Genomic DNA, 14,054 nt, shown 5'->3' on the forward strand with positions numbered 1-14,054 from the left:
GAGAATCTAAACAAACCCTTAAATTCTTTATTTGCAGTTTCAACATTCAATCACAGACAATCAATTTTCTTTCACTCAGCAAGAAACAAATGAAGAAATGTCCACAACATTCATACTGTATGTAAAAGCAAGTGCATTAAAATTATTAGGAAACTTTAGCCGTAATTGAAAAGGGTTAGTTTACCCAAATAAGATTGGCAACAGACTGTTCACTACACATGACGAACAAAATACTGCACACTTTCATCCCCAGTATAATAAAATATACATGTTGAGTTAAATAAATCCAACTCAGACAGACCGAATAGTTTCATAAGTGCACAAAACCTGGTGGATATCAGCAGGTCATTATTTTTCTGCATAGTTGAAATACAGTAACGGATTTTCAGGAAAATGATGCAGAGCGCACGCCATCAATCCAAAGACAGAAAGAATGTGTGCACTGAAGCGATAAACCGCACTCCTCTGCTGCTGTTAATGGATGTAGCGAAGCGTACGTGGCCGTGCAGACCATCACTGACACCCTGTGAAAACTAATGATCACACAAACTTAAATGACTTGGCTGTGTGTGTGGGCAGTTCTGATCAGGCACATACTGAAGCCTCATTTCAGACATCCTGATAAACTCTTCCTCAGCTCCTTTCCTTGGTACGTCTCCTTTCCTTGCACTGATTTATCGGGCTTGATTATCACTTTTTCCTCTGAAGTCTCCCTGTAGCTTCTCCTCCTGCAGCGTAGATGTTCAACCATGGTGCCTGCCAGTTTGTGGAGGAGCTAAACAACGACAGTAGGCAGTGGGAAGAATACATCTTTGCTTGGAACCAAACATCTTGGATGATAACAGATTGCTCCTTAGATCTCGGTGTGTGTCAACGCTTGAGTTGTATGTGCAGACAGTTACATGAGCAGTATTTCAGGCTCTGACACGGCGCAGTAGAGCATGAATCCCATCTGATCCACCTGGTCCTCTGACAAGCCGCTGAGCAGATTGACAGCTGGCTTGAAGTAACTGTGCAACGCCCCTTGTTCTAGGTAGCCAATCAGCTCTACAATACACTGCTGGAATCTCACATCCAGGCTGATCTGGGACCAGTCGCTCTCACTGTCGCTGAGGTGCAGGATGAGATTGGCCAGCGGGGCGGCTTCGAGCGGTCGCAGGGCGGGGTTCAGTCTGCACGCCGCCTTGAGGATTTTAAGTGTCTGTCTGCGGCATCCATCGTCAGCGGTGTCGAGCTGAGCCAGGCGCTGAGTCTCCCACGGGTAGAGAGAGAGGTGCCAGGCATTGACCCAGGGACTGGTGAGCTCGGGCTGGGCGGTCAGAACCACGTCCCCCTCCCTCAGCAGAGGCAGCATGGAGATGAACAGGGGCTGATCACTGATCTGTGGCCCTTCTTGTTCGTTTCCAGGCCTGAGGGATTATATTAGGAGAGACGTCCATTAGAGAGAGCACAAGTTTCAAACACACAAACATCACATAGCTTGTAATAAATCTATGTATTGGGCCACTTGGGTTGCTTATTTACACATCTGGCAGAAAAGGAGTTACATGAACAATCAGCTAGACTTTTACATGCAAGACAGTAGGAAGGCTGTTTCACATCAGGGACTAAATTTAGCAATAGATGAAAGGATAACAGGTAGATCAACGTTATTGTCCTTTCCAAATGAATAGCAGCTTACGACTGACATTTAACCAGGTTTATAACTTTTGGGCGAATCAAATCGACACTTCACATAATTGATGCATCACCAACTGTTAAACAATGGTGTCATCACTTCTTCCTAAACTACAAACTGTAACATTTAACGGTGCAACAGCTGTGGTGTTAACTTATGAAAACCAAGCACTTCATTTATAATTGAATCTCAACATTGAAAACAAGAATAGACACGTACCGAATCTCCAGTCTCAGGTCTGGTCCTCCCAGTACAGGTCTCACGAGACAGTCCATAGTGCTGCTGATGGATGGCCAGTTTATAGTTTCCATGATCGCCTTACTAAACATGTTCACAACAGCTTCTGACGACAGGTAACCACCCACCAGGTACCTGCAGGACACAGGGACAGACTGGTGTCAGTGAATGGCTCAAGTAAGTCTATTAGTGCTGCTGATGAGGTAGTAGCATCACCCTTAACATTCACATCATATTAAAAATACTGATTTGATTCAGTGTTGATCTAAAACTGGTTAAGGTTTTTTTAAAGATTCTCCCTGTGAATGTTTCTACAAAAATGATCTGTGGATCGCTCAAGAATAAAAAGAATCGTTATTTGCAGCCTGACACTTAGTTGTTATTTACTGATTTACACACAAAGATTGTGATGAATACATTTTTATGTTTTATTTCTATCTGGGTGTGTTCACCTGTCCCAGTAGCTGCGTCCTCGAGGAAAATATTCCAGATTGACTCGTCGGACCATCCAGTGCAGCGGGTGTGTGAGCAGTGTTTCCTCTCCTGGGACGAGACGCCACAGAGAGGCCTCCAGCTGCAGAGGCACCAGCAGACATGCATGGTCTGCACTGACCACCTAAACACACACACACACACACACACACACATACAGAAATAAACCCAGGTGGCATTCATCAACATCTGACTGTGTGACATTACTGAGGGGTAGAAAAATTTTGTAGAAGTGTTTTATCAGCAACAAAAACAATACATATTGCGTGTGTGTGTACCTGCAGGTCATCCAGTAGAGAACCTCCGAGGCTCATTTCTCCCAGGGGCATGTCAGGATGACGGCTGTGCAGAAAGGCCTGGATCTCCATGCAGATGTCCAGAGCTAAAGACTGAGCTCTCTGGACCTCGTGTTCAGCCAGTGCCACCCGCGTGTGATAGTACTGCTGCAGGCGCTCCTAAACATATTGCAGACATTTTTCCAATGATGCACAGCATGTGTGGTTTCTGCATTAACTCTTTTATATGAGCAGCAAGAGTATTAAAGCCCAGCCCATGGCAAAGCATGACCCAGGAAGCATCTGAAACTAGACTTCCATGAAGACCATTAGTCCACTGTTCTATGACATGCAAATCCGCAAGAGCAGCCACAAGATATGTCTGGATAAATTTCACATTTTGATGCGAGTAAGATTATAAGCTGCACGATATATCTGCATATCTACATTTCCATAGCCACACCTGAGAAAGCATTGTTTACGAGTGTGGCAATGTTAGAATTGTAGCAGCTCTCCCATGAAACCACAGTCCATGAGTGCTCCATAACGATGCTTTCTGTATGAAGTTTGAGCAGCTACAGTCAGCTGCCCGAGAGTATTACTGGTACCCATGATGGTGGATTGTGATATGGAGTTCTGGTATTTCCACAACTGGCTGTGTTTTCACACTACAGAACTTTACTACCATCTGCTGGAGGTTAAGGTGTATGACATTTATTCTACCAAGGCCAAATATATCTCACAATGTTAAAGACAGTGAAAAATAACTCAAGCATCTGCCCCATGACTCAAATCAGCTCCAATATTTGATGGGTTCTTTCGTAGAAGTTTCAAAATCAGGTCGAATCCTACTGAAAAACAGACGAACAAACAAATCGAAGCAAAAACAGAACCTCCTTGATGCAGGTAACAATGGACACTGGTTCTACTGTCAAGATTGGGCTAATCCTATAAAATGATCCATTCTTACAGAAACAAAGTAATTTAAATGACAAGAAATACACAAGAAAAATACACGACCCAGTATTCATTGAGACAGAAACATTCCAGAGGTGCAGAATAAAAATGTACAATGTGCAGCAATTCAGAAAAGATCAAATTTGCATAAGCTTTCTTTAAATGCAAATTTTGTCGTTTCAAATCCTCTCTTATGTCCAGTCATGCGTTTGCTCCACTAACATTTACTGAACAAATGATTTCATGTAGCAAATACACAACATATTCGCAAACACTACCGCTTATGTGGATGTTCTGCACATTAACTCAAAGCTGTTTCATGCTTGTTTGACTTCTTTTACACAGTCAGTGCACGAGCACACGCAGTGTTTTGATTATGAGGGACTCTTGGGGCTCTGTGCAGCCTAACCAGTGCATAACAATGTGTATCCCCTAAGCACTGTGCTTTACAAAACACGTTACACATGCATAAATGAATGAGCCAACACTGAGCAGAGCTCTTACAGCAGCTGCTTGGACTGAAAACATAATCTAAGCTTTCAACAACTCAGAGGTGAAATGTCAGAGCGTACCTGCAAACTGAGGACGCACAGCTGGAGCCTCTTGGACTTTGGCTCAGGTTTAGTCTGCACCTCCAGAGAGGACAGCTGAGGTTGTTGGCACAGGTCAGCTGATTGAGAAAGAGATTAAAACAGCTGTCAAGTAATAAGGGCTACAATGATGATTTGAATATGATTTATCTTCTGCATATTTGTGATATTATTGTGAGTGTGAGCATTTTTTGGTTGCTGGGATGTAGTCAATACCTTTCTGCTGTTTGGCTGCCTTGGCAACATGTTTCATCACCACTCCCTCTATGCCCTTCTTGATCAGTGTGGGGGAAGCAGAGACCAAACTCAACTCCTCCCAGCTCTCAGCCATCTTCTGCTCCACCTTTTCATCATCGGCTGCACGGCCTGCACGCTCTATGAGCTAAACACAAACACCCAATGTCACAAATGCGGAGCCATGTATGCACTGCATGAATGCTAATGCACTGTCCAAATACAGAGGGCATACACTGCCACAACCTGCAGGTAACAGTGCTGGTAGTAATTGTTTGGAACGGCACAGTAGCTCAGTTACAGTGCAGAAAAAAGGAGAGGAAAAACAAGCAAACAGGCACCATAAACCATTACAATAACACACACACACACACACACACACACACACACACACACACACACAAAATGGAAAAATGCATGAATGTGAGAAGAAGTAGAGAGAATATGTATGACTGCAAAGTTCAGCTCCCCAGCATATCAGGTCTAAAGTACAATGACTGATGTGCCAGTGCAAACAAGTCCAGTCTGAGTTCAGTCCCCTGCATACAGACCATTCAGGTCAGTATACAGGATCTTGTGGCTACAAGAGTTCTGACTGCTGTAGGAAAGAAGCTATTTTTCAATTAACTGTAATTGATTACTTTGGACCTGTAGCACTTTCCACTGTGGTGGGCTGAGCGGGAGGGGTCGCTGGTTATTTTATAGCTGCCTGGTTGAAGGTGCACTTTTCATGCAGTGAGTTTACGCTTCAGATTCACAGAGAACCCACATATACGAAGCACTGGTGTATAACTAACAATCTCAAACACACTCACCCGTTTCACCGCCAACGTAGCAATTCCTAGCACGGCAGCCCCACCAACTCCAAGAACCAGCCGGGCATTAGACAGCAGGAAGTCAATCACCATCGCGATGCCATCCTCTCCTCGCCTCCGACTGCTGTGGAAGTTCATTGCTTCCTTTCTAGTGGTTAGCCTTGGGACGACAGAAGGCAAGAATTCAAGTGGGCAGAAAAGACATAAGACAAGACATGACTATCAGGTGGAGGGAAATGAACCGCACTGAACTGCAGCAGCGTTTTTCATAGCTTTGTTTTTGCTGTGGGAGCGTCATGCCCATCATGGAAACAGTGTTGATTCATTAATAAATACAAATTTGCCCTCATTCATGACTGTTGACAACTTAAGTTTTGAGAGACTGGCCACTGCTGCAGTCTCCCACTGGCCTTAAACACAGCACATCTGCAATCATATTTTAGGCCTTAAACAACCAAGATGAATCTAGTTTTTAAAAAGAGGAAGCTCAGAGAATAATCAGACAAGCATTCAACACAAAGGGAACCATGTCACTGGTTTGTTTCCCGTGGCTGTGCCTGTGTCGGAGGAGTTGTTGATAGGCTTTCTTCACAGGTGACACTCGCCACAGGAGGAAGATCACAGGTGTAATTAATTACATTAACAATGGCTCTTTTCATTGTAGTGTCTCATTAAACAGTTCCAGTGAGCCAAATGGATTGAAGCTATCAATAATGTTATTATTTACACCTGATTTTCCCTCTGTGACATATCAAAATGTCTTCTGTGAGTCGACACATGTGTTACCATGATATAAATATACTTTTAGTCTGTACAAAACTGAGGGTGTGCACTCTTAACAATTTCAACCAAGTGTGTCTCCTTGCCAAAGGCACAGGAGACCAAGAATGGAGTCAAGCTCTATTTATAGACCAAATACATGCCTGAGTCATGCCGGTCAAATGTGACAACCTTCCTGGTCAAGTTACAGCACAACATGTCTGTCGCACGTTCAGCACTGAGGCGACACGTTCAACATGAGATAAGAGTTCACTTTTCTGTGTTACGTCACTTCACCATCAGGCCAAGCAAAGGACTCCTGATGTTGACAGATATTACCCAACACTGGCTGACCTGATTACTGCTGCAAACAAATGGTGCACCTGACAAACACATGGATCACTCAGTCATAATGTTACTAACCAATGCGCTGCTTGTTGTTTCTAACCAGCGCAGTGGTGCTGCACCACACCGCCACTTCCAAAATGACGTTTTGGAGCAATTTTAGCATGAAAAAAATACTCAATATTTTAGTAATACAGTGACAAATGTATAGTATTAGCAGCATCATACATCCGTCAAGTTGTTGCTGTTAACTGAAGGGACCAGCGTCCTCTCTACATGAGACAGTGACGGAGTAATCGTATAAATTAAAGTACTTGTTTTGTTCTGTTTTCTTTTGTTTGTGAGATACTGTAGCCAAAGGTGGCAGCACTGCAATGACGACTTATTACATAATGACACCGCAGAAAAAGAGCACTGACTTCTCCCACAAAGTGACTTTTAAAACTTATCTTGTACAATAATTACATGTCAGCCTTCTGGATGGACTGCTGACATGTTCAGCTTAACACATAGCTGTTCCCTATAATTCACCAGCTGACTATTTCCCCAGTGTACGAATGTGACGTCAGAGATTAGGAACATGATCATAACATAACACGACAAATGCTTATCCTACTAGCCTTCATCACCAATCAGTCGACTACGGTTTGCTATTTTAATGTTGTCAGAATGAAGACCAGCAGCAAACGGCTGCCAATCACAGCTGGACGCTAACGTCAGTTCATAAAGCTAGGTAGCTAGGTTGGTTAGCTTAGTTAGCTAGTTTAGCAGTCGGTGACAGCTAACCTCTCCCCCTCCACTAACGTTAATATACTCACCACTCAGTGCGGAGAGAAATGTAACAGTCCGACTCCACACCATTAGCGTTTCATAAAAAACCTATTTCAACGTTCTACACAACAAAACGTAAAATTACTGTCTATCGTCGACGTACATAGAGTAATTATAGCTCAACCAACTAGCTAACAGCTGTTCGCTTCTCCTTCTTCTTCTTTTTTTTAATTGTAGTTGGTAATCAATGTGAAGGTTCACTAGCGCCCCCAGGAGAAACTCCGGAACACCGACTGACTACATATGAACTAAGAAAGTAATCTGACCACAAGGTTTATTTGGCAACTGTTTTAGTGCTTTTGATCCCATCACACGGTCTTCATCAGCAGACAGAATGTAAGCAGACTTTTGGACAAACTCAAAGAGCTTTTCCAAGATCACGATTGAACTCCGAACCTCCATCTCAGAAACTCTTTTCCAAACACGACAGCATCAATTCTTTCCTTTCTTCAAGTTATGATAGCGCCATAGCTAAAGCCAATTCTATGCGTGCATTTGTTATCAAGGCTTGACCAAATAAAAATTTCCCAAAGGACAGTGAACATGAAGCTATCCTCCTTCCCCTTTACTTATTTTAATTGTTATTAGTTTGTAGTGTTTTGATTTTGCTCCCTTGAAGGAGTCTGTGTTGCCATCGACTGTACAACTGGAAATATTTAAAGGCAGATACATTTTACATCTTTTCTTTATTGAATTATAAATAACTTTCTTGAAATACCAAGGATGCATCATTTACAAACTAAATACAAATTAAGGATTTATTAGAACACAGAAATGTAATTGCAAAGGTCCAAACTTTAATCTCAACTGAAAATCTTCACTTAACTGATGTGATCCTAGAAACTTAAATTAACATAAATCAATAAAGCAGCAGCCCCAGTGCTAGAAACTGTTAGATTTCAGGATGGCAGCCCGTCTCCACTATACCTTCCCTCCTTCTAAATGCTTAATAATGCAAGTAACTACTGCTCCAGGCAGCAGAAGACACACTCCGGCTTGTTGCTCCCTGGCCTGGTGTTTGAACAGCTTGGTTGAGGGACCTCACTTTAATGAATGGCAGACCAACTCTGTGGAGACAATTCCAGCTTTATTTCTTTCAGCCTGCACCTTTGTCGCCAGAAATGTGACCAACCCATGAAACCACCGTGTGTGCCACCACTGTGTCCACAAAGTTAGTGTCCCATTCCTTGAAGGACTCCAGTATTTGCTTCCTTTTTAACTTCAAGTTGAGGAGCTTCAGAAACCCATGAACACAACTCAGCCTGTTTTTAGAAAGTCATTTCTCCTCTGAACCAAGGTTATTTTTGCTCTTGTGTAACTCCAGACTAACCTAGCAGTCAGCTAATAAGTACCACTGCCAAATATGGCTGACTGGGAGCAAGCAATCTGTGCTTACACAGCAAACCGCAAGGACAAATACATCTGGAAATGTACTTCTTCTTGCCTGAATGTTTAGACACCAGTTAAACAGCACATAATAGGCTTGGATTTGCTCAAATTCAGTTCTGACTAACCCACATACCACCCACTTTAAATGAGGAAAAATTAGATTTAATTCAGAACACAACAGCATGGCCTGTCACCACATAAGGTAAAGCAACTCCAGACTGAAACAGGAGTGTAAAACAAGGCCTGAGTTTTTCATCACTCCATAAAGCTTCAGTTCGGTTGATGCACCATATTGTGATCTCCACCACGATGAGCCACACAGCTGAATAAAATCATGACACAGACAGCATGGCTGCACATCTGCCAGTTGTTTCAACTTACACTGCAACAGGGAGGCTGAAGTGAACAAACAGCAAAGGTCTGGCATGGCACAGTACAGGATCAGAAATATCGGTGCGAAAAAACAAAGATTTCTTTCTGCATAAAAGTTCCCCAAATCAAAGACTATACAAATGTATTATACATTTTAACAAGTTAGATTACAGCTCAGGTTTTCTTTTGTACAAGTCCATACATACATCTTTCTTGTAGCTTTTGCAGTCTGTACATCTTGGTTACAAAAAATACATGCCATTTTGAAGTATTTATGGACATAGAAACAAGAATTGGACAGTTAGCATCAAAGCCCAACTGCAGTAACTAAGTCAAGGTCTGCCAGAAACAAATATACACTCAAACTTATCCAGACTCAAATCAAAATGCAGACAATGATTTTTGTGCTCCTTGTGCCTAAAAGTGGAGCAAGAAAATGATGACTGATCAAAGAATGTTACAATATTGAAGTACATAAAAGAGCGGGTATATGTATATGTGTGACAGGGACGTGCTCAGTGGCGTCTCATTTTGACTTTGCGTCCAGAACTCTCCCGGTGTTTGTCAGAGTCTTGACCACGCTTCCAGTAGTTCTCTGAGCTGATGCTGTGACGACGGTGACGGGACACTGACGGATGTCTGTTCTCCTCTTTGTCCATCTCTAGAACTCTCGGCCTGGAGGGGGGGAAACATTGAGGTGCCAAGTCAGATCTGGATCATCATTTATCACTTCCTAACTGGCTGTAACGCTGCTTCATTATTGTGATTTACATGACACCTGCTCAAGAGGAACAGCGTTAGTCTCAGCTACTGTATCCCCTTTGCACAAGTGCGTCTTCAACCCTTTTCAGACATGCAATAAGTAACATCACTGGCTACATCAAGCTGTTAAATTGATGGCTTTTTGTCATTCAGGCTTAGATGACATTTAGATTAAGATTCCTTGCGGCTTCATTGAGTAATGGCACTCACATGATGTTTGGCATCAGAGGGAGCAGAGAATTAAAAATGTTATGATTTTGAAGAAGAAGAAATTTGTCTGTCTGTCTACAGGCAATGTGAGCCTGAGCTCTCGCTTCTTGCAGTGAATCCTGATAAATCATAAGAGTGAATTCTGCTGCCTGTTTTATGAAGTCCACCAGTGCACAGGCATTGAGCAGCAGGATATTAAGTTGGGACTGTACTTCAATTCCTATTAGCTCATATGCTATATTCAAAAAGTTTTGCCGGACAGACATTTATTCATCCATGCAGTACAAATGGAAGCTGATGATAAACAAAGTGTGCTGGTTAGATTATAATGATGGCTGTTTTTTCATTTTTTCTGACCTGGTCTCACCACAAGAGGAAAACAGCTTTTAAAATGATCTGATGTGAGCAGAGCAATTTCCTCAACAACTTAAATGGGCTTTTCCACAATGTTTCATAGTCTATTTTGTTAAATGATGACGTGCATAGGAGGTGATGATTGAAATAAATCCATTATAGGGCAGACAGGGAAACACATTTCTCTCAAAGTACATTTTTAAAAGTCAGTCTGAACACAGCTGAATACCCAAGTGGATCCGAGTCAACTCAACTTCATAATCATCTCATGAGGTGTGTGTTTTTGAGGTGAGACAGAGTGGGCTGTGAATTCCACAAGAAAAAATGAGATGTACTGGTAGCCTTTTTGATCACGACTGCCTGTTAAGCAGCTATGCATCATATTGATGACAGTGTGGGTGCATGTCTCTATTTCCAGGTTTCCCTGAAGGACAATAAGGGTAAAATTACACCTTATAAAAATGTAAAAAAAATCCTCTGACGTTAGTGAACTAGCTCTTCATATCAGGCATCAACTATTCTCAGGCTTGTTTTTCAGATTTATGTAAGCCTGGCAGGTTTTCCACAGGTCTGTTTCGACTGGACCCATGAAGACCTTCCCTGTATCTGTAAGTGTGGAGTTATACCTGTGAGCAGCATCTGGGTCTGCTTTGCGATGAGAACGTTTGGCTTTCAGAGGAGCGGGTCTCTCTGCAGGAGAAGACCTTAAAGGGCTGTCAGAGTCAAGTCGAGGAGCATCAGGTCTGGTCCTGGCAAACAGAGGAGGGTGCATGAGAGGAAACACAGGGATCAGAGCGAGAGTTCATGCGAAATAATTACTCTTTAGATGATAGCATATTGACTCACTTTCTGAGGATGATAACAGCACGCCGCTCCTTTATGTCTTGGGGTCTGATGCAATGGGTGATGTCATCTGCAGCGTAACCACTGAGAAAGAAAAATGCTTTCAGTGACAACTTCAGCCCTGGGCAGCCACACAAAGGCAGCAGTTCAATCAGTGCATGACAGCAAACACAGCCATAATCACCTGAGTACTGTGACACTCCCTCTCCTCACAGGCAAGACAAACACAGGCTCCGACACCCGGATGGGTTTGAACTGGAAGCGGCAGCCGAAGCAGAGCGCGCTGTCGCTGAAGAAGGACACTGAGACGATGGGCCGTGCAAAGATGTGCAGAGGATCTACATGCGACACAATGCAGCCACCCGGCTGGTAATCATTGATGACTGCACTGTTGACAAACCCCTCCGGGATCACTCCACTGGACACCAGACGCTTGATCACCAGCTCGTGCACCCAGCTCGGGATCTCATCCACTTCTCCTTTACGGTACAGCCTCTCCTGGCCCGGTCCACGCTTCTCCAGCTGGGATCCATACGTGTACCCCTCCCCGAAGAAGTACTTGTTGCGGAGCGGTGCTCTGTCCACGGTATGCTCACGGTAGAGTCCAGCCTCTCCTTGGGCAACCACGTCGTCTATCTTCTCCTCGATGAGGGCGCATTCCTCCGGGGTGAAGATTCTCTTCTGCAGGATGCTGCTCCTCACCCGGCGGGCCTCCTGCTCCCGGAGCTCCGCGCTGTCATCACTGTGTTCGTATTCATCGTCGTCGGACTCTCGGAACTTGCGTTTTCTACCTTTTCCGCTGCCATTACTCGTCCCGTCCACGTATTTACTTTTTTCCTCCTCTCTGTGTGGAGTCATGGATTTCAGCTTCTCCCTCAGGTCAGAGTATCCGCTGGCTGCCATGTCAGCCAAAACAGTACGACTGGTGTAGTGCGACGTGAGCTCCTAGCAAACAGATAGCTTTTATCAGCGCTGCATTTCAGCACTATTCTAACTGCATATGGTTAAAGTGAACGGAGCAGATGTCAAAAGGAGTCTCTGACGATGGATAGCGCTAGCTTACGGGACCGCTCACTCTCACTCACAGCGGTGTCCAGCGGACACAGGTAGCTAACATTAGCTAAGTTGCTGGGCCGCTCTGTCTGTGCATCGAAACGGCAGTCTGGTTTAAAACTTGGCACTCTGTAGATGATTTTACTTGGCGCTTACAAACAAGCGGAGCTGTGATAAACGCTGCGTCGACGTTACAACACGTTAGCCAACGGAGAGGCTAACGATAGCTAGCCGAGGTGCATTGCTAGTCAGCTAAGCTAGCCTGGCTTGGTCTGTCCGTTGCCGCCTGGAAATACCGACAACCCACGCAGCGACATTTCACATGTCACCGCTAAATTCCAAATTTTGGTGCTCCGGTGAAGTTCCACTCAGGTTTTAACTCAGGAGTCCAGGAAAAAACATTGTTATATCCGCACAATGCCTGACCACGGTCAGTTTACACAATCGCAACGCGTCTTCAAGAGAAAGGCTGAAAATAAACTCGTGTAACCTGCCCGAGATCCGCGCATGCTCAGTTGTCACCTCCCAGTTTGGGGAGGGACGATCACGTGGGCTGAACGGAAGACACATAAATCCATTTTGGGAGCTTTGAGGGGGCACTTAAGACCACTTCTAATTTTGGCCCACTGACCACTCATTTACTTCCAGAAAGTTCAGTCTGTTCTTTTAAAGGTCTGTGATTTGTCTTCATTATATTGTTATTGGTTGTATAATAATAACTATAATAAGCATTAAAAAAATATCTAAAGTTTTGTGGAGTGAAATAAAAATCTGTGTCTGAATATTTGTGCACAGCTAAGAAAAAAGACATTTGAGTACACAAATTAAGTACTGATGTCTCGAGGACAAAACTGGTGGATAGAAGTAACTCATGTCAATATTATCTACACTATTTTCTGTCCATAACCAACCCAGTAACTGCTGTATTCAGGATCAGGATACATTTTTTTCCATATCTGTACACATAATGTACTACATACCAGTATTCAGATTTAGATGTGACAGGACTTAATCTATTCATTTTGGAAAAAAAGCAAATTAATTTCCTTTATGAGCAAATAATCAATTTTATAGATCAAGTGATTAGTTGTTAAAGTTTGTTCATTTTAATTTTGATGCAGACATATCAAAACATTTAATTGTGCGGTTTCATGCTGATTCGTCTTCATATCAAATACTTGTTTTTATCGTTGTTTAATCATTTCAATCACTTTATTTTGATAAAAGATTCTTTTACAAAACAGGAAAGTTGATGCATTATTATTGACTGAATATAACAAATGTTTACATGAACATCAAGTTTTACAGGAAACAGTATCAATAAAAAAATAAAAAAACATGTTACATATCAGTTATAAAACGTTGCAATGACAAGGCACAGGCCTATGACGCTTCCTCAGGGTTCATTAACAGATTCTGTACAGATAAAACATCTTTCATGTTTAATCAATTAAAGCTACAGTAGTGAGTGCAATTATAAAGGTGTTGACCTGAAAGAAACATGACCTAATGTGAGCTAATTTCACTGTTTCCAAGATGCATCATGTTCAGTTAATGTAGTAAAATAATCACATAAAAGTGAGACTGACTTCAGGGTACAATTATCCATTCACATATCATTTTAATGTGTGTGTGTGACACACAAAATAAACCTGAAGGCAAGAAGAGGTAGGCTATTTATGAGGGTTTTGTCTAATGTATGGGCGTGTGTTCATACAAGAGCGTGCTTACAATGAAGCGTGAGCGTGTGTTATAGCATGGTGATTTCGCTGGGTGGCAGGGTGAGTCTCTTCTCCCGCACAGACATCATGTTTTCCACCTGCATGGCGATGACTCGACACAACTCCAGGCCCTGCGG

General features: G+C 43.0%; 3 protein-coding genes across 3 annotated transcripts in view; all 3 read right to left on the reverse strand.

The window, feature by feature from the left end:
* mief2 (mitochondrial elongation factor 2) lies at nt 1–7,388 on the reverse strand. Its single transcript, XM_076729443.1, has 8 exons — nt 7,201–7,388; nt 5,279–5,438; nt 4,446–4,611; nt 4,212–4,309; nt 2,686–2,862; nt 2,368–2,531; nt 1,898–2,050; nt 1–1,409 (listed from the first exon to the last, which is right to left on the reverse strand). Exons 2-8 carry the CDS (start codon nt 5,414–5,416, stop codon nt 899–901), a joined length of 1,407 nt encoding a protein of 468 aa, XP_076585558.1. The 5' UTR covers nt 5,417–5,438; nt 7,201–7,388; the 3' UTR covers nt 1–898.
* Nucleotides 7,389–7,882: 494 nt separating this feature from the next.
* Nucleotides 7,883–12,728, reverse strand: alkbh5 (alkB homolog 5, RNA demethylase). The gene is made up of 4 exons (XM_076728999.1): nt 11,328–12,728; nt 11,147–11,227; nt 10,927–11,049; nt 7,883–9,649 (listed from the first exon to the last, which is right to left on the reverse strand). The coding sequence occupies exons 1-4, from the start codon at nt 12,044–12,046 to the stop codon at nt 9,490–9,492; spliced, it is 1,083 nt and encodes a 360-aa protein (XP_076585114.1). The 5' UTR covers nt 12,047–12,728; the 3' UTR covers nt 7,883–9,489.
* A 740-nt stretch (nt 12,729–13,468) lies between these two features.
* LOC143319419 (unconventional myosin-XV-like) overlaps nt 13,469–14,054 on the reverse strand; it is a 40,060-nt gene continuing 39,474 nt past the window's right edge. The window contains exon 73 of the mRNA XM_076728391.1: nt 13,469–14,048. Coding sequence (XP_076584506.1) covers nt 13,947–14,048 — 102 coding nt within the window. The 3' untranslated portion in view covers nt 13,469–13,946. The remainder of the gene's footprint in view (nt 14,049–14,054) is intronic.

This window comes from Chaetodon auriga, chromosome 4 (assembly GCF_051107435.1).
Source record: "Chaetodon auriga isolate fChaAug3 chromosome 4, fChaAug3.hap1, whole genome shotgun sequence".
Classification (NCBI taxonomy): Eukaryota; Metazoa; Chordata; class Actinopteri; order Chaetodontiformes; family Chaetodontidae; genus Chaetodon; species Chaetodon auriga.

Coding starts and splice junctions, on each gene's coding strand:
- alkbh5 (XM_076728999.1), bottom strand. CDS start 12,046: ATGGCAGCCAGCGGATACTCTGACCTGAGGGAGAAGCTGAAATCCATG. Junction 11,050..11,146: donor GCTGTTATCATCCTCAGAAA/GTGAGTCAATAT, acceptor TCTGTTTGCCAG/GACCAGACCTGATGCTCCTC. Junction 9,650..10,926: donor GACCCAGATGCTGCTCACAG/GTATAACTCCAC, acceptor CCCCCCCTCCAG/GCCGAGAGTTCTAGAGATGG.
- mief2 (XM_076729443.1), bottom strand. CDS start 5,416: ATGAACTTCCACAGCAGTCGGAGGCGAGGAGAGGATGGCATCGCGATG. Junction 2,532..2,685: donor CTCTACTGGATGACCTGCAG/GTACACACACAC, acceptor GTGTGTGTTTAG/GTGGTCAGTGCAGACCATGC. Junction 1,410..1,897: donor GACCTGAGACTGGAGATTCG/GTACGTGTCTAT, acceptor ATAATCCCTCAG/GCCTGGAAACGAACAAGAAG.